The 26,109-nt window shown below is 44.9% G+C and overlaps 1 protein-coding gene across 1 annotated transcript in view; it reads left to right on the top strand.

Moving 5' to 3' along the window:
* The window catches only part of akr1b1.2 (aldo-keto reductase family 1, member B1 (aldose reductase), tandem duplicate 2), a 37,421-nt gene extending 11,926 nt beyond the window's left edge, over positions 1–25,495 (top strand). Inside the window, exons 3-10 of the mRNA XM_078220296.1 lie at positions 1,541–1,657; positions 7,289–7,366; positions 7,672–7,794; positions 8,606–8,712; positions 18,728–18,809; positions 19,679–19,762; positions 20,836–20,918; positions 25,184–25,495. Coding sequence (XP_078076422.1) covers positions 1,541–1,657; positions 7,289–7,366; positions 7,672–7,794; positions 8,606–8,712; positions 18,728–18,809; positions 19,679–19,762; positions 20,836–20,918; positions 25,184–25,214 — 705 coding nt within the window. The 3' untranslated portion in view covers positions 25,215–25,495. The remainder of the gene's footprint in view (positions 1–1,540; positions 1,658–7,288; positions 7,367–7,671; positions 7,795–8,605; positions 8,713–18,727; positions 18,810–19,678; positions 19,763–20,835; positions 20,919–25,183) is intronic.
* The last annotated feature ends 614 nt before the right edge of the window (positions 25,496–26,109 follow it).

The raw sequence follows: 26,109 nt of genomic DNA, 5'->3' as shown, positions 1-26,109 counted from the left end.
TCCCTGTTCCGAGCCTCACTTGCACTAGGCACCGGGAGCAGTCCAGAGATTGCTACCCTGGACGTCTTACTTTTTAGCCTAGCACCCAACTCCCTGAATTTCTCTCGTATGACCCCCCTGCTCTTCCTACCTACATCATTTCCCCCAATGTGTACAATCACATCCGTTTGACTACCTTTTTTAAATATGCTTCCTACCCTCTCGGAGACATCCAGTACCCCGGCACCAGGGAGGCAGACTACCATCCTGGATTCTCGTTCAGTCCCACAGAAGCGCCTGTCCGTGCCTCTAACCATTGCATCCCCCACAACTATCGCTCTCCTAAACCCCTTCTTTCCCTTCCGGACCCCTGAGCCTGTCTCCGTGGAGGCGATCTGGTCCTCGTGGCTTACCCCTGGAGGGTCATCCCCCTCCACAGAATCCAAAACAATATACCTATTTTGGAGGGGGACAACCACAGGGGATCCCTCCACAGACTGCTCACTCCCTTCCCTTCTCCCATTTGTTGCCCATCCCTTTCTCTTATGGGAGACTGCCACTGGGGTGCTTTCTGGCACATCACCCTTCTGACTATTACCCCTCCTAACCGTGACCCACGTGTCTTCCTTCCGAGACCCTGGTGTCACTACCTGACTATAACTTTTATCTATTGCTCTCTCATTTTCCCTAACTAAACTGAGTTCATCGAGCCTCAGCTCCAGCTCCCTTACACGATCCTTCAGGAGATGCAGTTCCACACATCTGGCACAGATATGGACTTCCGGGAGGCAAGTTGTCTCCAGGAACTCCCACATCCCACACCGAATGCAGTATACTGGCCTCCCACTCATACCAGCCATGTCCTTTTTAGTTTTGGGGATAAAACAAAAAGGGGGTGTAACCGAAGAAAAACAAACAAACAACCTTCCTCGCCTTCGCCGAAGCCCTGTGAGCCAAAGCCCTTATAGCTCTCACTCTGTCCCCTGCTCACTCCGCTGCCCGCTCAAAGGTGCAGCCTACTTTTAAACCCTCCAAAAACTTCCCAGGCTGCTGCTGGGCCTATTTCCTGTTTAGAAAAAAAACCTCCGATTTTTTTTTTCACTAATTTAACTGAAAAATAATTAAATAAATTAGTGCACAAACAAGCTCCCTTACCCTCAGCCTGCTCCTGTGGAACAATGTCACTGTCACTGGATCAAAATTCTGGAGCTCCCTACATCACATGGACTGCAATGGTTCAAGGTGGTTCCCACCACCTTGAGGGTAATATAGGATGGACAACAAATGTTGCCCTTGCCAGTGATCACTACTCAAATTACATGAAAAAGTGAATTAAAAAGAAGTTCATTTATTTTGAGAAAGGAAGGGAAAGAATGTATTCAATTTACCACAATTAATTTGGAACTCTTGTCTGCAAGGTGTTAACATCTTGCAAAAGAATTCCATACTCAGACAGAAGTGTGTCTGAGAGCATGCCATTTGATGGGAGAGGGGTAAAAATGTTTTTTTTTAATGCATTGATCTTGAAGTCCTCTAATGCTAGTTTTCATTGCCCTGTTAGCTGTGGAGCACCTTTCATGCAAAATGTCAGGTGAAAGACGCTTGTTGTAAAACCCTGTCTGACCTGAAGCTAGAATATTTGGATCTCTACCTTATTCACTGGCCCATGGGATTCCAGGTAAAGTATTCAATTAGGACATTTTTGGATGTTTTTCTTTTAATGGACATGTGTTGCTTGTTCACTAGTTTGTTTTTGTTAATGCATTGGTTAGGTGGTTGGTAGAGCAAGTTAAACCTCATTGTCACGAAAGAGAACCCAAGTTATGTTGCAAAGCTGTTAAGAGACAATTAACTTTTAAGAGAATCCAAACACCTCATTTTAACCAATGGGGAGGCAGTGGCTTAGTAGTATTTTCACTGGACTAATAATCCAGAAACCTCTAGGGATATGGGTGAAATCCCACCATGTAAGATGGTGAAAATTTCATCAAATAAAAAATAGCTGTAATTAAAAGTCCATGACACTGTTTTTAATTCTGGAAAACCACATGAATCATAGAAACCCTACAGTGCAGAAGGAGGCCATTCGGCCCATCGAGTCTGCACCGACCACAATCCCACCCAGGCCCTACCCCCACATATTTTACCCGCTAATCCCTCTAACCTACGCATCCCAGGACTCGAAGGGGCAATTTTTTTAACCTGGCCAATCAACCTAACCCGCACATCTTTGGACTGTGGGAGGAAACCGGAGCACCCGGAGGAAACCCACGCAGACACGAGGAGAATGTGCAAACTCCACACAGACAGTGACCCGAGCCAGGAATCGAACCCTGGAGCTGTGAAGCAGCAGTGCTAACCATTGTGCTGCCGTGCCGCTTGTCATTTCATTGGAATAACTGAAAATGTTGCATGTTGGGTGTTATGGTGGTTAACACTGCTGCCCCTCAGCTCCAGGAACCTAGGTTTGTCATTGTGTGGAGTTTGCATGTTCTCCCTGTGTCTGCGTGGGTTTCCTCTGGATGCTCTGGCTTCCTCCCACAATTCAAACATGTGCGGGTTAGGTGCAATGGCCATGCTGAATTGCCCCTTTGTCCTGGAATGTGTAGGTTAGAGGGATTAGCAGGGTTAATATGTGGGGTTATGGGGATAGGGCAATGATGGGATTGTTGTCAGTGCAGACTCGATGGGCCGAATGGCAGCCTCCTGCACTGTAGGGTTCTTTAGCTAAGTCCACTTGCTATTTTATGGTCTTGCCTTCTAGCTATTATCCTTTTTTTAAGTCAATATGGATCTGATCTTTTGATAAACTCCAAGCTGATTTGAATTGCATTTGTTTCAAAATCATCAGTTTCTCTTTCTTTTCTCAATGTTTCTACTTCTCTAACCTTTTTAGGTTAACATTAACCTTCTAACCTCCAATCTAAGATTCCTAAACTAAAAGTTATGTTCTAAACCAAAAATAATGAAGTAAATATTCTTGACATATGGAAGTGCCAGGACTGATGTAAGCAATTTCTAACAAGGGAATTTTATCTATCTTATTTTTTCTGCACCAAACGAAACAATAAATGTCATTTAGCAGCTGCAGGTGCTAATCCCATAATGGCTGCTAACTATCACGAGAGGCCAAAATTGGGATTTTTACTGAGATTTCAAAATGCAATCTTCCCTGCCCCTTCTGATGATATCAGCTTCATGCCCAGGGAGGGCATGAGCCTTATCAGCATTGATTATAGTAAATCATAGTTTAATTAAAGGGCTTGTTGTCACTACTTCTGCCCCCTCCATATTATAACACCCAGCTGGCGTGACGCCTCACCTGCATGAATCGCTATTGTTTTCAAAATCGACAACCAGTCGTAACGATCACGTCGGCGGTGCACAGATAAGTATAGCCATCGGGTGGTGAGTGACAATCTTGCGCACTGCCCCAAGCGTGCATTCTCTAGAAAGCCCCATGTATGGGGGAAGAGGATGTGGATGCCTGAGGGGAGAGTGCACTAATAGGGGGCAGGGGGGTGGGTGGAGACTGCCCTAATATTCACATTGGGTGGGGACACCCCAATGCTTGTGGGAGGGGGATTATCTGGCATTTATTGGAGTGCCCCAGTCTTTAGGGCTGGCAAGGCCTGCTCCATCAGGCCCTGCCCCACTAGAATGACAGTGCAAACCACGCACCCAGATTTTTTGTCCACAGTGTGCCATAAATTCTGCTGTACATTTGGAGAGATGCGTGCTGGTTTTCAGTCTGAACCTGACACTGACAAATTTTGGGAAAATTCTACTGAATGTACTGAATTTGGAAAGCTTCAGCCATTATTTGTTTAGTTGGGGCTGGGAGACACAGCAGAATTGAAGTAATATTACATCTGGAGTGAAGATGGGGAAGTGGGGCAATACAGTGAGGAGGACAGTAACTGACTTGAAGAACGTTAACATATTGGTGAAATAGGCAGATAGAAGTTTGAAGTGATTTGTTTTGGTAGAACAAATGAGGGGAGGCAATATGATCAAAATGGTACTTTTTTTTTTAAAGGCGTGCAGAAACCAAAGACTTGAGTATACATACACCAGTCTTTCAGGGTGGCAAAATGTGTTCAGATCTGCATATACTTTTCAAAAATAGAGGAAGAGTGCAAAAGCAAGAAAGTTGTATTAAGGCTGGAAATATTGTGAACTGTGAAGAGGTCAACTTCAGAGGAATGTAAACTGGAGGATTGGGAGTCATGTGGCAGATGCAATTTACTGCAGAAAAGTGTGAAGTGACATTTTGGTAGAATGAGCAGGACCGGTTGTGAAAGTGGTTAAGAAGGCAAACAATCATGGGATTTATAAACCAGGCATGGAATACAAAAACAAGGAAATTATGATGAATCGTTACTGGTTTAATCTCTGCACCATACTTCAAGAAATTTGTGGAAGTTTTAGTGATTGGTTCCTGGGGTGAGGGAATTCAATTGTGGTTAGGTTGGAGAACCTGCCATTCTTTTTTTAGAGGAGAGAAAGTTGAGTGGGCATTTAATCATTTGAGGTCTACAGATCTGTTCCTATTAGTTGGTCGAGAACAAGAGGACACTGATTATCAGGTGACTGGCAAAAGAACCAAAGGTGACGTGATTTTTTTTTATATAGCGAGGGGTCATGATCTGGAGTGCATTACCTGACAAATGTGGCAGAGGTGGATTCAAATGTGGCTTTCAAAAGGGAATTGGGTAAGCGCCTGCAGTGCTACAGGGTAAAACACTGAGAAGACCTAATCACGTCTCCACTGGTTGTAACCTTTCAGTGATCATAAGCAGCTGGAGTATTTTGATGAATTTGGACAACCAAATTTAAGATGCATATTCTGGCTTTGGAGAGGAGGCAAATGAGATTTATCAGGATGAAAGACTTAGTTAAGTGGTGACTGGAGAGCCTGCGTTGTTCTTGTGAGAGCAGGAAAGAGCAAGAGGAGATTTAAGAGGTGTTCAAATTACGAATGCTTATAGTTGCAGAACGTTCAGTGACCAGGGATGAAAGAAGCAGAGATGATACCAGTGAGCCGGGGAGGAGATTTACTGGTATGATATGGAAATGCACTGCCTGAAGTAGTGGAAGCAGATTGTGATCATTTTCAAAAGGGAACTGGATAAATATTGGAAGAGAAGCAATCGCTAAGCTTCTAGGGAAAGACCAGGAGGGTGGGACTAACTGCTTAGCAAAGATCTGGTATAAGCATGATGGGCCACCTCCTATTTTATCATTTTACGAAATTTGGGGATATGAGGATAGTGGAGTTGTGATTAGGTTTTTTTTGTGTGGAATGAAGTAAGCAAATTCAAATGGCCATTAGTTCAATTCTACTCCTATTTCATATAATTCATATGGTGAGGAAAGCAAGTTGATAACTATAATCATGTGGGACTTGAACTCCTGGCATTTCTAGTCTGCCAGAGACTAGATGATCCTTGTGTACCTAGTGATATTTAGATTGCGGTGCACACATTCTGCCTTCACTGGTTGGGTTCATTTAGAGCTTAATTAATTGGGCCATAACTTCCAGTGGTGTAAAGTGATGTCCCACTTGAATTACATGAGTCTAAAGGCATTGACCTGCTCTGGAAAACATTGTTCAAACTTCTGTCTGGAGCTGCTTGCAGTCTGCAGTGAGAGTTGCCACAGCACAGTGCTGTTGAGTCAGGGTGGTGGTTGTCAGCTCTGCACGGGGCTGGTTTTGGGGGGGGCGGTGTGTCGTTATAGTGGAGGGTTGGGAATACCCTAGGAGTAGGTGGGGGTATCTTGAGTGGGGCTCAAGTCTGGGTATTTACAATTGTTATGCTGAAGTTAGAAGTAGTTTTATTTCTCCTAACTCTGAGTAAGTACTACTGTAGAACTGACAAATTGCTAACTTCAAATGATTTTAAATTGATTTGTCACATGGTTTCCAGCACAGCTCAATTGTCCATGGGAAGTTATTGTTTCAGGACGATTGGAGGAGGAAGAAGGAGCTATACTAGAATAGTTCGGGAGCAGGGGAATGTGGAGATTTTCTTGCCCTTCCCATTATTAGGATTGCAGTGGTACTGGAAGATCCTGCCAATGGTGGGCTGTGCTGGGAGTGGGGGCTGTGGAAAATCCTGCCCATTGAGATTTGGGTTGAGACAGAAGAGCTAAGGGAGTGGATTTTGTAGAGTACCACAGAACAATCAATGGTGAATTACAGTGAGGGAAGATCAAAAGAAGCATTTGGAAAATGTACACCCTAACAAGTATGCACAGTGGTTACCTCTGCTGCCTCACAGCACCAGGGACTATGGTTCAAATCTGCCTTGAGTGACTCTCTGTGGAGTTTGCATGTTCTCCCCATGTCTGTGGGTTTCCTCCAGGTTCTCCACTTTCCTCCCACAGTCCAAATGTGCAGGTTAAGTTGATTGTCCATGCTAAATTGTCCCTTAGTGTCCCAAGATGTATAGGCGAGAGGAATTGACAAGGTAAAAATGTGGGGTTATGGGGGTAGGATCTGGGTAAGATATTCTGTTAGAGTCGGTGCAGACTTGATGGGCCGAATATCCAGCTTCTGCACTGAGGGCAGTGTGCACTTTTGTAATATCTCGCTAAATACACTGAGGCCCGTGAACCTAATAGAACATCTATGCTGATTAGAAACATTTTTGCATGGTATAAAATTTGTGGGTTGGTGTACTTTCCAAATGTGAAATAAATGAAAACTTGCCAATAATTATCTATTAAATCTTGCTTCCACTTTGCCATAGCTTTCTCAGCAACACCAGCCAAGTATTTTTTCTCTACCACAGAGTGCAGAGGAGGTTTACCAGGATGCTGCCTGATATGGAAGGGCTTAGTTATGAGGAGAGATTGGGTAAACTGGGGTTGTTCTCACTGGAAAGACGGAGGATGAGGGCTGACCTAATAGAAGTGTATAAAATTATGAAAGGCATAGATCGGGTGAACGGTGGGAAGCTTTTTCCCAGGTCGGTGGTGACATTCACGAGGGGTCATAGGTTCAAGGTGAGGGGGGGGGAGGTTTAACACTGATATCAGAAGGACGTATTTTACACAGGGTGGTGGGGGCCTGGAATGTGCTGCCGGGCAAGGTGGTGGAGGTGGACACACTGGGAACGTTTAAGACTTATCTAGATAGCCACATGAACGGAGTGGGAATGGAGGGATACAAAAGAATGGTCTAGTTTGGACCAGGGAGCGGCGCGGGCTTGGAGGGCTGAATGGCCTGTTCCTGTGCTGTATTGTTCTATCCTCTAAGTTTCAGGAACATTCTTTAAAAATTACTTTTAAACGTCTCTTTAAGGCTGGTGATGTGAATCTTCCTCTGGATGCAGAAGGATTGATAATACCGAGTGACACTGATTTTGTCGATACCTGGGAGGTAAGTGTTTGTGTTTGACTTAATTGTCTGGTTTCACTTTAGATGAAAATTCAGCCTTCAAAAATTAATCACATGTACATGCTTATCACTTCTAAATTAGTTTAAAATGGGGAGAATGTCCACAGGGATGCTTATTTTGTTTGAAGCTGTAAGCCACATGTATACATCGAAATGTATTTCCTATTCTGATAGATTGTATAAATGAAGTCATTGAAACAATGTAACTGCATTCTGGAGGCCCGTGCATTGATCTGGCATTAATTATGTATTTTTCTTTGAAGTAGATTTTTTTTTTCCCTTCACAGGCTATGGAAGACTTGGTTGCTCAAGGAATAGTTAAAACTATCGGAGTGTCCAACTTCAACCAGGAGCAGATTGAACGGATCCTCAATAAACCAAACCTGAAGTACAAACCTGCAGTCAACCAGGTAATGGGTAAATACTTTTTAGAGTCAGAGGTTTACAGCATGGAAACAGGCCCTTTGGCCCAACTTGTCCATGCTGCCCTTTTTTTAAAACCCCTAAGCTAGTCCCAATTGCCTGCATTTGGCCCATATCCCTTTATACCCATTGTACCCATGTAACTCTCTAAATGCTTTTTAAAAGACAAAATTGTACCCGCCTCTACTACTATCTCTGGCAGCTTGTTCCAGACACTCTCCGCCCTCTGTGAAACATTTGCCCCTCTGGACACTTTTGCATCTCTCCCCTCTCACCTTAAACCTATGCCCTCTAGCTTTAGACTCCCCTACCTTTGGGAAAAGATACTGACTATCTAGCTGATCTGTGCCCTTCATTATTTTATAGACCTCTATAAGATCACCCCTCAGCCTCCAATGCTCCAGAGAAAAAAGTCCCAGTCTATCCAGCCTCTCCTTATAACTCAATCCGTTAAGTCCCAGTAACATCCTAGTAAATCTTTTCTGCACTCTTTCTAGTTTAATAATATCCTTTCTATAATAGGGTGACTAGAATTGCACACAGTATTCCAAGTGTGGCCTTACCAATGTCTTGTACAACTTCAACAAGACATTCCAACTCCTGTATTTAATATTCTGACCAATGAAACCAAGCATGCCGAATGCCTTCTTCACCACTCTGTCCACCTGTGACTCCACTTTCAAGGAGCTTTTATTCATTAGTTTCTGGATTTTTTTTTTACTATTGATACTTGCAATATTTTTTTGTGAAATTAAATCAGTAGCCTGCTAAGAGTTTTTGTTCTGCTTGCTCTAATAGATTGAATGCCACCCTTACCTAACTCAAGAAGCTCTGATCTCCTATTGCCATTCAAAAAACATTGTTGTGACTGCCTATAGCCCACTGGGATCTCCGGACAGACCATGGTACCTGATTTTTTTTTTTCACTCATTAACCTCTACCTAATCTAGTGCAGGAAAAGCTGCTAATCCTCAGTAATTTGTATAAAGACTTGCATCTGCATATTTCTAGCTCTGGGATCTGTTGCTGGTGTGTGTCAAGGAGTGTTGAGTTTAGGGTTCCTTCAGAGTAGATGTGAAATACCACTGTACTTGATGTTTCCAACTTCTTTGACTCAGTGTATATCACCAAAGAAAGTTCTCTTGCACACACATTTTCAGGAATGTCACTTGTCACTTTGTCATTTTGTACTGTTATTACTTCAATCTCTATTAGGATAACAGAAGTCCCCCATTATCACTACTCTGTAGTTCTTGTAACTTTCAGTAATTTGCTTTCTCTATCTTTTTTCCACTCTTTGGTTTGTAGTTTACAGCCAGTAGACTCTTTCATCCCTTCATTCTAACAAAATAAACTGGACTTGATCTTATGGGAAAAAAATTCTAAGGGTGGAATTTTATGACCTCATCCTACCAGTATTTCGGGGATTTCAACTGCACTCTGGAGGTTGAGGATGACACCGGCCCCTTCTGCCACGCACCAGCGATGGTGAGTTATGGGACCTGGTCAGGTCCCTCAACTTGGTGGATGTCTGGAAGCATCTTCATCCTGGCTCCAGTGTCTTCACCTATGTGGGACCTGGAGTTGTAGCATTCAAACTTGAAATGTAAGGTGTACATGTCCAGTGACATGTACCATTGACCTCCATGTGGCAGGTGCCATGATCAGACTACCACCTGGTGTGGGTGGATCTCATTCCATCTCTCATCAGCATCATGTCCATGTACTCACACTTTAACAACCTGCTACTGGAGGGCGGGTGGTTCCAAGGCTCGTTTCGTTGCTTCTGGGCATGTATGTGAGGTTGTATATCTGGTTCCTTTTGGACCTGGACCAGGACTCCCCCTTTCTACACACGTTGGGGGGGGGGGGGGGGGGGGGGGGGGAAACAGATCCCTTATCTTGATTCCAGAGGGCATCAGGGCTCTGGCCTGAAACTATTACACTGTCCTTTTCCTTCTGGATCGTCCAGTGAGGATACCCATAGAGTTTTGTGGGAGGACCTGTCACAGGTCGGCCCGGTAGGCACCAGAAACCATAATGCTGCTGTTAGTCTTGAGGAGCTAAACGGCGCCCTCGCCAGCCTCTCCAGAGTAAAGGCCCTGGGGTTGGATGGACTGGCGGTGGATTCTTCAGGCCATTTTGGGGCATTTTGGGGAATGACTATGCAGTGTATAAGAGATGCTCCTTTCGTGGCATAGGGCTGTAATTGCCCTGTTGCCCAAGAAGAGGGATCTCTGTCACCTCAACTGGCATCTGGTCTCCCACCTCAGCATGGACTACAATCTTTGCCAGGGCAATGAAATCTTGCCTTGGCACCATGCTGGACCACATGATCCACTTTGACCAGTTCCACACGGCCCCGGGCTGGATCATCCACAATAGTCTCCATCTGGTCCAGGACCTAATCCAGCATTCCCACAGAGCTGATCTTTCGAGCACCTTGCTGTCCCTTGACCAGGAGAAGGCGTTCAACAGGGTGGATCACAAGTATCTACTCTGACCTTTACAGGCATTTGGGTTCAGGACACACTTTGTCACCTGGATCCAATTACTATATGCTGCCACAGAATGTCTTGTTAAAGTTAACAGGTCTCTCACAGCACCCCTTTGCTTTGGGAGAAGGGTATGTCAGGGCTGCCCCTTGTCTGGTCAACTCTACTCTATTTGCGTGGGGCGATCTCTGCAACTCTTGCAGTGGAGGTTGTCAGGATTGACTGTGCGGGCCAGGCATAGGAGTGCTCCTGTTGGCTTATTCTCCTCCTCATGTTTGCTGACCTGCAGAGGATGCACAAGTGCCAGGCTTTGTACTCTGCAACATCCTCTGCCAGGATCAACTGGACCAAGTGTTCTGGGCTCCTGGTCTGGCCGTATCAGATGGACCCCTTCCCGAAGAGCTCAGGCCTTTTCACCTGGAGGAGGACCAGCCTCCTCTGCTTGGAAGTTTATCTTTGCTCGGCTGAGGAGTCCTGGCCAGCGAACTGGCAACAGCTGAAGGCCAAGGTTACTGCTCACCTGAATCATTGGACATGACTGCTCCGAGTGCTATCTTTACAAAGCTCAAGTTCTTGTTAAACCAGCTGATTGTCTCTATGTTGTGGTACTGGCTGGTCAACTTGACCCCTTCCTGGACTTTGTTACAAACATCCAGAGAATTCCCATGCAGTTCTTCTGGAACAAAAGACCGCATTGGGTTGCTACTGTGGTTTTGTGTCTCTCGCTAAGGGAGGGAGGGTGGTCAGGCGCTGGTGTGCCTTCACACCCAGGTGGTGACCTTCCGCCTTCAAATCCTGCAATGATACCTGCAGTGAACTATGATGTACAATTCCTGCTCACAGACCAGAGGGGCTTCAGAACTCCTTGCAGGCATTGCCCATCTCTTACTAGGACCTCCTTAATGTCTGGGACATAGTCGTCTCGTGCCGCAGTGCAGAGTAGCAGTTGCTGTCCGGGAGCCGTTGCTTGGGAATCCGCACTCCTCCAACTCTATTTCCGGTGACTGGTGCAGAGGCTGGCTGTGGCTGCTGGAGTGATCAGGGTCAGGATGTCCTGGGTGGCAGAGGAAAGCAGGAGGTGACACCACGAGTTGGCTCAGTGTGTGGCAGTGGCGGGCGTTCAGCCCGCAAAGCGGTCGTGCTTGGACCCAATGTCACACGAGTTTTCTAAGAGGCAATGGAATCCCATCTGAGTGTGCTCCTGCTTGCACAAAATTTCACATTGGCCCCAAACCCAGACCCGTTCTCCTGAAGATGGAGCCCCACAGTTTGAGACGCCTCACAAATGCCTTCTGTGCCCTTTGCCACTGCATGGAGGGTTTTCCTGTCTGGGTTGCTGCTGCACACCTTCCACTACTATGCCCTTGCCCGTCAGCCAGACGTGCCTTGTTGCTGTCATGCGGTGGAGGTCCCTTTATGGAGGGATCCTCCCCCACTACATCAGGGACCTGGAGTGAAGAGCAGTACGTGCAGCAGTACCATACAACTGTAAATTGCACTGGTTTATGGGCTCCCAAGAAACTTGCTCCTTTTGTGATGTTGAGGAGTCTGTGGACTATGTCAAGGTTATAGGCTGCACTCTTTTTAGGTATCTACCCCTTTTTAGGTATCTGCCCCTCTACCACAGCTATTTTCAGGACTGGGTATTCCATGGTAAGGGAGCATGTGGTGTACTGTTGAGGTCTTCTGTATCCATTGGAGACCCGCCAGGACTGGGGTGTATTATCAACTCCCTTATTCTCATTTTGATTTAATGTTTAAAGTTTCCTTTCTGCTTTGTCTTTTGTTTTGGGCATTTCTCCTCTTTTTGCCCTTCTTGCTTTGTCCCTGAGTTTGCGTAGAGTCGTAGAGGTTTACAGCATGGAAACAGGCCCTTCGGCCCAACTTGTCCATGCTGCCCTTATTAGTTTTTTAAACCCCTAAGCTAATCCCAATTGCCTGCATTTGGCCCATATCCCTCTATCTCCATGTAACTATCTAAATACTTTTTAAAAGATAAAATTGTACCTGCCTCTACTACTACCTCTGGCAGCTTGTTCCAGACACTCACCACCCTCTCTGAAAAATAATTGCCCCTCTGGACACTTTTGTATCTCTCCCCTCTCACCTTAAACCTATGCCCTCTAGTTTTAGACTCCTCTACCTTTGGGAAAAGATATTGACTATCTACTTTGTCTATGCGCCTCATTATTTTATATACCTCTATAACGTCACCCCTCAGCCTCCTACGCTCCAGAGAAAAAGGTCCCAGTCTATTCAGCCTCTCCTTATAACTCAATCCATCAAGTCCCAGTAGCATCCTAGTAAATCTTTTCTGCACTCTCTCTAGTTTAATAATATCCTTTCTATAATAGGGTGACCAGAATTGCACACAGTATTCCAAGTGTGGCCTTGCCAATGTCTTGTACAACTTCAACAAGACGTCCCAACTCCTGTATTCAATGTTCTGACCGATGAAACCAAGCATGCCGAATGCCTTCTTCACCACTCTGTCCACCTGTGACTCCATTTTCAAGGAGCTATGAACATGTGCCCCTCAATCTCTTTGTTCTGTAACTCTCCCCAACAATTTCGTTTATTTGATTTGCCCAAAAGAACTGTCTTCTTGGTAACTTCTTAACCTCCATGGCCTACATCTAGATGTCCAGGATGTACATCAGAGGTGGAAGTGGGTCAGCTGTGTTCTGCGCACTCTGGCCTGTGATGCCTCAGCTGACTTAAAGGTGTCATGAATATAACTGCTTATGAGCTGCACCAGTGTCTGGAAGGGCTGGCCACAGTCTGGGCCACTGAGTTAGAAGGTCCTGACATGGGCTCCAGTTCTTCCTCCCTGACTGAGTTTGTGGGCCCATGAGACAGAGGGCAGCTGCAATGAGCTCCAGGCCCAACTGCGTCATCACTATGGTGTGCAAGCCCTCAGCAATAGTCATTTAAGACTGGGCTAAGCTCTCAAAGCCTGCAGCCATGGATCACTGTGACTGGAAAGAATGGGTCTCTCTCTCACACCCCATTCAAGGGTGCACTGACACCCTGGCCTGGGGCCGAGGGGAATCAAGGGAGGAAGTCCAGTGCTCTCTACTGCTGCAGGGGAACAGTCCCCCAAGGATCCTGGGGGTTGGTGGGCTGGCGACAAGGGGCTGAGCTTGCCACTGTCCCCTGGGATGGGGGTCTCATGGCTGGACTACCCCTTTTTTCCAAGGCGGCCTTCACGACACACAACAGCGCAGAGTCACTGAGCAGAAACTGATAGCCAAGTTCCGCACACATGAGGACGGTCTAAACCGGGATGTTGGATTAATGTCACATTATCAGTAACCCCCACAGCTTGCCTCCTGGACTTGCATAATTTCACAAGGTGTACTGTCTGGAGACAATACACATCTCTTTAACCTGTGTTGAATGCTCCCTCCACCCACATTGTCTGTACATTTAAGACCTGGCTGGCTGTAGAGATTTGCATTCTAATCAGTATTCTGTAATTTGATTTCTGTGTCTGTGCCCTGTTTGAGAACAGAGACCACTCCATCTGACGAAGGAGCATTGCTCCGAAGGCTTATGGTATTTGCTACCAAATAAACCTGTTGGACTTTAACCTGGTGTTGTGAGACTTCTTACTACCCTTCTAGCCCTGACAGACGTGAGAATCAGCCCTGTCATGGTGATTTCGTGATGTGGAGATGCCGGCGTTGGACTGGGGTAAGCACAGTAAGAAGTCTCTCAACACCAGGTTAAAGTCCAACAGGTTTATTTGGTAGCAAATACCATAAGCTTTCGGAGCGCTGCTCCTTCGTCAGATGGAGTGGTTATCTGTTCTCCAACAGTGTACAGACACAGAAATCAAGTTACAGAATACTAATTAGAATGCAAATCGCTACAGCCAGCCAGGTCTTAAAAGGTACAGATAATGTGGTTGGAGGGAACATTAAACACAGGTTAAAGAGATGTGTATTGTCTCCAGACAGAACAGCTGGTGAGATTATGCAAGACCAGGGGTAAGCTGTGGGGGTTACTGATAATGTGACATAAATTCAACATCCCGGTTTAGGCCGTCCTCATGTGTGTGGAACTTGGCTATCAGTTTCTGCTCAGCGACTCTGTACCGTCGTGTGTCGTGAAGGCCGCCTTGGAGAACGCTTACCTGAAGATCCAAGGCTGCACGGTAGCACAGTAGGGGCGGCACAGTAGCACAGTGGTTAGCATTGCTGCTTCGCAGCTCCAGGGTCCCAGGTTCGATTCCCGGCTCGGGTCACTGTCTGTGTGGAGTTTGCACATTCTCGTGTCTGCGTGGGTTTCCTCCGGGTGCTCCGGTTTCCTCCCACAGTCCAAAGATGTGCTGGTTAGGTTGATTGGCCAGGTTAAAAATTGCCCCTTAGAGTCCTGGGATGCGTAGGTTAGAGGGATTAGTGGGTAAATATGTGGGGGTAGGGCCTGGGTGGGATTGTGGTCGGTGCAGACTCGATGGGCCGAATGGCCTCCTTCTGCACTGTAGGGTTTCTACTCTATGATTTCTAAGGCTGAATGCCCGTGACTGCTGAAGTGCTCCCCCACAGGAAGAGAACAGTTTTGCCTGGTGATTGTCGAGCGGTGTTCATTCATCCGTTGTCGTAGCGTCTGCATGGTTTCCCCAATGTACCATGCCTCGGGACATCCTTTCCTGCAGCGTATCAGGTAGACAACGTTGGCCGAGTTGCAAGAGTATGTACCGTGTACCTGGTAGATGGTGTTCTCACGTGAGATGATGGCATCCGTGTTGATGATCCGGCACGTCTTGCAGAGGTTGCTGTGGCAGGGTTGTGTGGTGTCATGGTCACTGTTCTCCTGAAGGCTCTCTCGCCCTCCTCAAACACCTCGTACACCAACTGTACAGCAAATGCCACAGCCTGGAAACCAAGATAGAATCCATATTCTCAACTTGCGCTCAGGACGCAGACCAGCTGCGAAACTCTGCCAAGCAGACGAGACAAAGGAACTACACCATCTACATGCACACCAAGAACAGGAAACTTGAGAAACTCGGCATCACCACCAGCAGCAACCAAGCCTCCCCCGGAACCACAGTAGAAAACAGTACCACTGCAGGAAAGTCCATTGTCAACTTATCGGACTACACACTTCAGCCAGATGAAATCGAAGTTCTCAGCCGAGGGCTCAACTTTTGCCCCACTACCAAAATAGACCCCATCAGTCTCGCAGCGGACACAGAGGAATTCATCAGGCGAATGAGGCTGCGGGAGTTCTTCCACAAACCCCAAGAGGCCAACAGCGAACACAATGAGACAGCTAATGAACCGGAACAGCAGACAGAGATCCGCAGTGCAACCGAAGAGGAAAGAGTCGAATTGGACTCCTCCGGAAGGCCGCTGCCCTCTACCTGACATGTATGCCCAAGCCATCAGGAGGTGCGTCAACACCAAATTCATCAGCCGCACTCACAAGACAGCACCGAACATCACCCAAGCGCAACGCCATCCATGCTCTCAAGACTAACCGCAACATTGTCATCAAACCAGCAGACAAAGGAGGGGCCATCGTCATACTGAACAGAACGGATTACTGCAAAGAAGTGTACCGACAACTGAACAACGAGGAACACTACAGACAGTTACCCACAGATCCAACCAAAGAACACACCCGTCAACTCAACACTCTGATCAAAACCGTTGATCCGGACCTTCAGAGCACCCTCCGTGTTCTCATCCCACGTACTCCCCGTGTTGGAGATCTCTACTGCCTCCCAGAAATACACAAGGCGACACACCCGGCCGTCCCATCGTTTCAGGAAATGGAACCCTGTGTGAGAACCTCTCCGGCTATGTTGAGGGCATCTTGAAACCCATTGTACAAAGAACCCCCAGCTTTTGTCGCGACACTACGGACTTCCTACAGAAACTCAACACACATGGAGCAGTTGAACCAGGAGCACTCCTCGTCACAATGGATGTCTCGGCACTCTACACCAGCATCCCCCACGATGATGGCATTGCTGCAACGGCCTCAGTACTCAATGCCGTCAACTGCCAGTTTCCAGATGCAATTTTACAACTCATCCGCTTCATCCTGGACCACAATATCTTCACCTTCAACAACCAGTTCTTCATCCAGACACACGCAACAGCCATGGGGACCAAATTCGCACCTCAATATGCCAACATCTTCATGCACAGGTTCGAACAAGACTTCTTCACCGCACAGGACCTTCAACCGATGCTATACACTAGATACATCGATGACATTTTCTTCCTTTGGAGTCATGGTGAGCAATCACTGAAACAACTATATGATGACATCAACAAGTTCCATCCCACCATCATACTCACCATGGACTACTCTCCGGAATCGGTTGCATTCTTGGACACACGCATCTCCATTAAGGACGGTCGCCTCAGCACCTCACTATACCGCAAGCCCACGGATAACCTCATGATGCTCCACTTTTCCAGCTTCCACCCTAAACACTTAAAAGAAGCCATCCCCTATGGACAAGCCCTCCGAATACACAGGATCTGCTTGGATAAGGAGGATCGCAACAGACACCTCCAGACGCTGAAAGTTGCCCTCATAAGAACAGGATATGGTGCTCGACTCATCGATCAACAGTTCCGACGCGCCACAGCGAAAAACCGCACCGACCTCCTCAGAAGACAAACACGGGACACAGTGGACAGAGTACCCTTTGTCGTCCAGTACTTCCCCGGAGCGGAGAAGCTACGCCATCTCCTCCGGAGCCTTCAACATGTCATTGATGAAGACGAACATCTCGCCAAGGCCATCCCCACACCCCCACTTCTTGCCTTCAAACAACCACGCAACCTCAAACAGACCATTGTCCGCAGCAAACTACCCAGTCTTCAGGAGAACAGTGACCATGACACCACACAACCCTGCCACAGCAACCTCTGCAAGACGTGCCGGATCATCGACACGGATGCCATCATCTCGCGTGAGAACACCATCTACCAGGTACACGGTACATACTCTTGCAACTCGGCCAACGTTGTCTACCTGATACGTTGCAGGAAAGGATGTCCCGAGGCATGGTACATTGGGGAAACCATGCAGACGCTACGACAACGGATGAATGAACACCGCTCGACAATCACCAGGCAAGACTGTTCTCTTCCTGTGGGGGAGCACTTCAGCAGTCACGGGCATTCAGCCTTGGATCTTCAGGTAAACATTCTCCAAGGCAGCCTTCACGACGGCGCAGAGTCGCTGAGCAGAAACTGATAGCCAAGTTCCACACACATGAGGATGGCCTAAACCGGGATGTTGGATTTATGTCACATTATTAGTGACCCCCACAGCTTGCCCCTGGTCTTGCATAATCTCACCAGCTGTTCTGTCTGGAGACAATACACATCTCTTTTAACCTGTGTTTAATGTTCCCTCCAACCACATTATCTGTACCTTTTTAAGACCTGGCTGGCTGTAGAGATTTGCATTCTAATTAGTATTCTGTAACTTGATTTCTGTGTCTGTGAACTGTTGGAGAACAGATGACCACTCCATCTGACGACAGAGCAGCGCTCTGAAAGCTTATGGTATTTGCTACCAAATAAACCTGTTGGACTTTAACCTGGTGTTGTGAGACTTCTTATGGTGATTTCAGGCAGCTTTGTGATCAACATAGCTGAAAAATTTGAAGTGATCTGGTCACTTTAATCTCCATATCCTCTGGTAACCTGGCAGGCTTTTAACTCACTACCGCAGGGATTTCCCTTTCTCTTTTGTCAGAAGCTGCAGGTATGAGCAGGCCCTTTAAGTCCGAGGAAATGTCAGTTTTGCTGGCCGGGGTCCCTTCTGCACCACTGTGCACTCAGTCCCAGTGTATTCACATAGCTTTTATTTGAAGTCTCCGAGCCTTTCTAGCATGCTGAAATCTTTGAAACCCTCTATATTCCATTGATAACCTTTAATCACTGTCAATTTCATAGTGCAGTGCTTTGAAATAGGCTTCCATGCCGTTTAATGGATTTTTACTCAGCCTGCAGTCAGCTGTTTGTTTATCTTTCCCTTCACGCTTAAATGCATCTGAGTACCCCCATTATTCCTACTTGCAATGTTTACATAGACCCAAACCTGATTGATATCTGTTGTTTCTTCAAAGAGAATAAGCAAATTCCTGTTTTGCAGAGGATTTATGTTCATTCTGGCTCTCTGCACTGTTAGTCCTGTCTTTTCCCATAGTCCTGCAAGTTTTGGAATTTTCTTGGAATCCCATGTTACAGATTTCCAAGATCAATTGCACTGTTTTGTAGAAGGTGTTGTCTCTTTTATACGCTACTCGTGTGCACAACTCTTTTGAAGCAATGATAATGAAGGTCTAATCTCAGGATGCATATCATCAACCAAGAATAGTCTTTAATGGATTAAGGATTCTGGAAAATGTAACCTTGAATAATTTGGCTTCCTTTCATTGTTCTAGGGCGAAACCGGATGAGCCAAATCTCCTTCAAGATCTAAAGATCGGTAAAATAGCTTGTCGTCTTCATAAAACAACAGCGCAGGTATGGGCCCATTTATTAAATCTATAATGGTGTGGCATTGGGTTTGAGTACAATAGCAACAGTTTTAATACATGCTTTTTAAGTTTGGTATTAATTACTCTTTACTGTAAGAAAATGAATAAATGTTCCAAGTGCTTGTAATGTATTTTTCTGATTTACAATGCTATTTTGATTTTTTTACAGTATGTACAAGCTAAGAGGATTGTACTGTGAAGATAGAATAATTATAGAACTCAATTCAAACGTATAAATTTCCTAGGGTAAATGCTAGGTCAATGGTTTCTCTGGCTCTGCTCTCTCAAACTCTTGAGGGTCACAATCTCAAGAGATAGCTATTTGGAACTAAGACGAGGAGAAATATCTTCATTCAAATGGTTGTGAAACTTTCTACGCAGAGAGCTCTGGGTGCTCAGTCAATGAGTATTAGAGGCCTGTAGATTTTGGGTATTGAAGGAATTTGGGAAATGAGGATAGAGTAAAGTTGGAGTTGCGGTAGAAGATGAACAATGAATTTGTTAAATGGCAGAACAGGCTTCTTGTAGCCTAATTCTGTTCCAATTTCTTCTATTCCAATGACTCAGATTTTTATTCAGCAGCATAAGCTGCAATAGTTTCAATTCGAGAGACTTCAGTACAATGACCAAGCACAGCCCCCCTCGGCAGGAGTAATCAGTTCATACAGAAAGCTTGACAGCTACCCTTTTCTGCTGCAGAAGGCTCTCTCACTTTACCAGGTGAACAGATGCTTCATCATAATAGCATTGCCCCGGAGCAGCAAACATATGATTTTTAAAAACCTCCAAGAATCAGTGTAACTATTCCTTCAGTTTGTGATGCAGTTGTTCTTATTGTTTGGGACTTTGTTTCAGGTCTTGATCCGTTTCCAGATTCAGAGAGGTCTGACTGTAATCCCAAAATCTGTTACTAAAGAACGTATTCAGGAAAATTTTAAGGTAGGTGAGCCTTGGTGTGGGGAGTTCTATAGCATAGCGGGTGCAGATTTACTGAAATAAAAACAAAAATTGCTGGAAAAACTCAGATCTCGCAGCATATGGAGAAATAAACAGTTAAGTTTCAAGTCCAATATAACTCTTCTTTGGAACTGAAGAGAGGTAGGAAGGTGATGAACTTTATGCTGTTTGGCGGGGGGGAGGGAGGGTGGTGGTTTGGTGGAAGTAAAGGTCAGGGGCATATTAGAAGCAGAGGGACAGATATTTGTTGGGTCAGCACCCATTCCTTAGGATATAATTGCATTAAAAGCAATATAGTGAGGGTCCATTCGACTGATTACTGCAATGACGAGATTTTCTTATGAGGAAAGATTGTGGCTGTATCTAGGTGATCTTACTGAATCACATATCTTAAGGAGTGATTTATAGAACTCAATTCAAACATATAAATTTTCTTTTCTGAATGTTTCTTCTCCTGGGAGACTATAACTAGGCAGCACAGTTTAAAATTAAGGGTCCCCCATTTGAGACTGAGGATAAAAAGAAATATATTCTCCTGAGGATTGTTAGTCTGTGGAATTCTCTTGTCCAGAAAGCAGTCGAGGCAGGGTCATTGAATATTTTAAAGTTCTGTTAGATTGACTCCCTTGTCAATCAAGAATCCTATCAAGGGAGACTCTCATTGGGTTAGATAGGAAGGTTGAGGCCAAAATCAAATCAGCCGTGATCTTACCAAATGGCAGAGCATGCTCATGGCTGAATGGCCTACTCCTCATTCACATGTTCGCACTTTGAATTTCTTCATTCTGTACCAGAGCTAATTACATTGAAGATGGGAGAAATTTGGGATGTTAAAAAAAACTTTAGAAAGAAAACTGGCCATCTTGGGATCCCTGTGTTGAAGACCAAGGTGCCATCATTACTCACTAGCTTTACTGGTATGTCTGAATATTTTTTAAATGGGCTACCAATTAAAAGATTATTTCCGCATGCTGCTGTATAATAGTAGTGTGGTGTTTCACCACATTTCCATAGGTTTGTGACCCATTATGAAAATAGCTTTGTGCTTTATGCAGGTTTTTGATTTTAAGTTGAGTGATGACGACATGAAGACTATCCTCTCTTTCAACAAGAACTGGCACTGCTGTCCAATGCATTGGTGAGTCACCATTAACAAATTATGTTCTTGTTTAATTATTTTTGATGCAATCTTTACATTGCTGTGAGTGTGGAACACAATGATTTGCAGAGCTGACTGTTTCATAAACAGTGTGCGGCAGGTGCTACATTTATATAAAACTGGGTTGCTGTTGAGTGTTTTTCCCCCTTTTTTCTCAGCTAGAAAATTGATTTGCTATTGCTTTAACTGATTAGCTAGCTAATCAAATAAAATAAGATAGACATGGCAGATCAGGTGGTGTGCCATAACCACAGCATATGGAAGTTTTTGGAGAGCGTTGTGGTCCCAGAGATCTGGATTTTAGTGTTTGTAATGTGAAGAGCTACTAAGCAGAGTTGCTGAGCTGCAGACATTGCAGGGCACCAGGGAAGAAGGAAGAAGAGTTACCTGGAAATGGTGTTCCAGGAAACGGTCACCTCATTTTAGGTTGAGTACAACATTAAAGTTGGACAACGATCAGAGACAGGAGAGTGTAACTGAGTCAGGATGTGGTGATGGAGGATCCTCAGCCTTTGACTTTAATAATGTACTTGCTACCTCTCTGGATGAGGGCAAGGACTCGAGGTAAACTGATTCCAGCATCATTGTGCAGGAAGTCATTCAAGAGAGGAGAATTAAAGGGAATTGAGGTGCTGAGTGCAGTATTGTCAGTGAAATAGATATTGTTTCCTGAAACTGGGAGTTTGGAAGTCTGCCCAGGTGACCCGAGTGACAGGGCTCAGGGCATCTCCTCATTACGAGAGAAGAACCTGGAGGGGGAGGATCCAATTATTGCAGTCTATGTTGAAACCAATGATATGGAGAGAACTAAGAATGAGATTCTGTTGAGGGAGTTTGAGAAACTATGTTCTAAATTGATAAGCAGAGCCTTTGGGTAGTGAACTCTGGATTACTAGCAGATTTCCACTCCATCTGACGAAGGAGCAGCGCTCCAAAAGCTAATGGCATTTGCTACCAAATAAACCTACTGGACTTTTAACCTGGTGTTGTTAAAACTCTTACTGTGTTTACCCCAGTCCAACGCTGGCATCTCCGCATCATTACTCCTTGAGCCAGATGCAAATTGGCATAGAGTCAGAAGAATTAGAGAATTAAACAAGTGGCTTAAATAATTGTGATAAGAAGGGGGATCTCAATTCAAGGGTATTCATTGGCACCTGTACTTGGAAAACTTCAGCTATTCCATTGGGATGGGCTCCATTTAATATGTGCTGGAATCCGCATCCAGGCAAAATGTGTAACTAAAATATGAGACGAGAGGGTTCAGATGAAGAAAGGTAGAGAAACTGGGGGCACAAATGGGCTTGATGTAATCGCCATAACAGTCTATGGGTGTTTGGAAGGTGACCACAATTGGGAAATATTCTCCATTTTCAAAAAAGCAGGCATAATGGGGAAAGTGATAAATTGCCCTAATAATAAAGGATGGCATAAGACACTAGTTTTTGAAAATCTTGGCTCAATTTGAATCAGTCTGGCTGGAGATTAGGAATAACAAGGGTCGCAAAAGACTGGTCGGAATAGTTTCTAGTTCTCCTAACAGTAGTTTTCGAATTGGAAAAGAATATGAAGCAAGAAATAATTGGAGTAGGGATAACTGTGTGGGGGCCTTAATCTTCACATGGGTCAAATCAAATTGGTGCCAAGTGACCATAGAGATGAGTTGGTAGGATGCTTTTTGAGATACGGTATAATAGAATGTGAAACAGGGATGGGGTGGGGGGAGAATCTTGCATTGTGGGATGAGGTGGGTTTAATGAGTAATTTCCTAGCAAAGGATAGTGATCATAATACAACTGGTAAAACCAGAATCTTAAATCAAGCCAATTACATAAAGGTGGAGAGAGTTGGCTAAAATAGATTGGGTAAATTTTAAAGAGATGATGATGAAAACTCAGAAAATCCATTCATAATTTACTAGGGAAGCTAAAGATAATAGATTTAAAAAAGCTTGCCTCCTACTTTGTCCTTAGCTCATCCAGATGTTGCCCGCTTCTGCTTTTTCTTGGGCAGATTGCAACAAGGCAATTAGGAGTGAGCCAAGTGGCCATTTTCTGTGATTCTGCATTCCAGGACTCGCCTGTAGAAATGTGTAGAATCTTGCAATCTGCACCAACCATGGGGCCTTCCAGTTACATTAACTATGAAATAGGTGTAGCCAGAGGGTTGTTGGGTTTTACCTATGGGTCCAGGGCTTTATAAATTGCACTGAATGCAGCAATCGGACTGCTATAATAACAGCCAGTTAATCAGAAGCACCCACCTAGTATGTTACCACGACAAGAAGATCATTTAACTGTGTGCCAGGTATTCGGGGAACTGCTGTAATGCACTCACCCTCTGATCATTTAAGTTTCTCCAACATTTCTCTCCCAGCCAGTCTCGGCAATTGACCCTTGGGACTCTCGGACATGTTGATTATCCAGTGATAAACGTACCATAGAGGCATAGGAAAGTTACGGTGCGAACCATCTTAACAATAGAGTTGGAATAGAGCAAGAGTTTTCAGATGGACTGCAGCAGTTCAAGTGGTGGCTCATTTTCTCAAAGACAATCAGAAATGGGCAACAAATGCTGACCTTTTCAAGATGCCCACTTGCCATGAAAAATATAGGGGGCAATTTTCCCATCCGAAAAAAAAATTCTAAGGCCCTGATTTTACCAACATGCCTGCCCGAGGCCAACGGGGAATGCCATTCTGCGAACCTTGCCTGCCCCGATTTTGGGGTGGCCATGCCGGTAAAATCAGCTGAAGTGTTTCACTCTGGTTTTTTCCCACCTTGTTAATTTTTTGGGCAGTCGGTGGGGTGGGGGAAGCAGACACTAAACTCTCCTGGGGAAGCTGGCTACAGATGTGTAAGTATCCCATTCTCCCAGTGCACTGGGAGATCTTCTGCCCTCCCCCACACCCACATCAATGGCAGTGTAACCACACAGCCCCCCTCCCCCTGCAATAACAAATGTTGTCAGTATCGGGGCCCTCCCAATCAGTTCCCCGTCACAGTCCCGTTAGCTGATCATGCTTCTCTCAACCCCCCCAACCCTTTTGACACTGCTATGGTGTCAGGTAGGCACTTCCCAGCCATGCCCCTGACCACCCAGGGGCTTCAATGGCCTCTGATTTCCTTCCCTCTGGCATGACATATCTGATCCCTACTGATGGCACCAGCAATTTTTCTCATCAGCGAGTCCTCTCACTGACAAAGGGGGAACCTTCCAGGAGGCCAGAACCAGCTGTACCAGACGTGTTAATATCATGTAAATCATGACATTAATATTTAAATCAACAAAGCTGTGCCATGAAGAGCGTTTTCAGTGCAAAACTAGCTCATGCTGGTGTGAAATCCTCGTGTGCAATTATCCCAGCTCGGTGCACCGATCGACTGGCACAGTGGGCCAGAAAGATTGTGCCCATAATGTAGATTGTAAATAACTGAAGCTCCAGCACTGATCCTTCCAGTACTCTAGTCATTTTAGCCTGCCCACTTTAGAATGCCTCATTTATTGCAACTCTGCTTCTTGTCAATTAATTGTTCAAATATGTTTAATATGCAAAGTAGCCAAACTTGGCTGACAGAGATGAAATTCAGTAAGAAGTCACCAGGTTAAAGTCCCACTTACCTGACGAACGAGCAGCACTCAAAGCTAGTGGCTTTTGCTACCAAATAAACCTGTTGGACTTTAACCTGGTGTTGTTAGACTTCTTACTGTGTTTACCTCAGTCCAACGCCGGCATCTCCACGAGATGAAATTCACCAGAGAACATTAAAATTGGGCGAAAGTACCCTATTAAAAGTGATACGACTCCGCTATTGCCAAGCAACCCTCTTGTAAAGATTAATTTTTAGTATGAATGTGGAATATCATCCCTTTGTGTAATTTCTTTAGCATTTTAAAACATTTTCCAAGTGTTTCTTTCCATCTTTTCCCTCAATTCCACCTTATGAACCTGTATTCTAACTACAACTTCCTGGTTCAGTCTCTCTGCTGGTCCTCAAATTCTTCAGTATGATTGCGTAAGGAGATCCATTTGTTTATGTTCTCACCAGTCCCAGATGACCTAAAGAGATATTGGATTGTTGACGAACAGGAACTTCTGACACAAAAGCCCATTGAAAGTCTTGGGGCAAGTTCTAAATGTAATATGCATTCACGTTGTGTGAGCAAAATCCCGTTGGCATGAGTGAATTTTATTCTTTCCTCTTGAATTATTAGATCTATCTAACATTCTTCTCTCTTTTTAGGTGTATTAAGCACAAGGATTACCCATTCTAAGAAGCTGTTTAAACCTGTATTTCAAGTGAGACATCCTGGTCATGTATTTTGAAGATTTGTGGCTTCTCTATTTGTTGGTTTATACAATAGAATTAATTTAATGCTTCTTGAAACAACTGAAACACTCCTTTTTAGCAATATGGTGGTATATTTTGGAAGCTTTGAGTTTTCTGATTATGTCCATGATGAACAACAAACACTTCTGTAAACATTGTGATATATTTTAGAAGCTACTTGACTTTTCTTATGTCCATGCTGCAAATAAACATTTTTAGAAGGTATTTTTTCTTTTCTGCATTGTCTTGCCATGCAAATCTGGGAACTGCAGTCATACTGCCTACAATTTCTTGAGCTGCATGTTTGGCAGGTGCAGCTCCTGCTTTTGACATCAATTTACCTTTTCTAATCTTGAAATTAAATCTTTTGGTGTTTTATTACTGGGTTTGACTGCTTTCAGTAACTGATAAAAAGAGCCTAATAACGTTGGACAAAAGTCAGATAAAGTTTTAATGCTGGCTTGGGGCCAACAATAAATTGAGCAGAGCTTTTCCATGTGTCAAAATAGAGAACAACTTTGTATTGCATCTTAGGATTTTAGATGTACAGAATTTAATGCAACTAAAAATTGGTTATAATAAATCGGTATTCTTTTTGACTTTGATCTTTGGACAATTAACTGCAACATAAGAAATAGGGGCAGGAGTAGACCACATACCCAATTGAACCTACTGCCATCATTCAACTAGATTGTGACTCGTGTTTCAAATTCATTTTTCCACCTGCTTGCCATATCCCTTGAGACCAGAAGTCGATCCCAGCCTTGAATGTATTTAATGATGGAGGATTCACAATCTTTGGGACAGAGAATTCCAAAGTACTTACACCCCCTCCACCC

The sequence above is a fragment of the Mustelus asterias genome, chromosome 9, assembly GCF_964213995.1.
Source record: "Mustelus asterias chromosome 9, sMusAst1.hap1.1, whole genome shotgun sequence".
NCBI classification, from domain to species: domain Eukaryota; kingdom Metazoa; phylum Chordata; class Chondrichthyes; order Carcharhiniformes; family Triakidae; genus Mustelus; species Mustelus asterias.
Note: the sequence above shows the minus strand (reverse complement) of the source record. Positions and strands in the feature narration are given on the sequence as shown.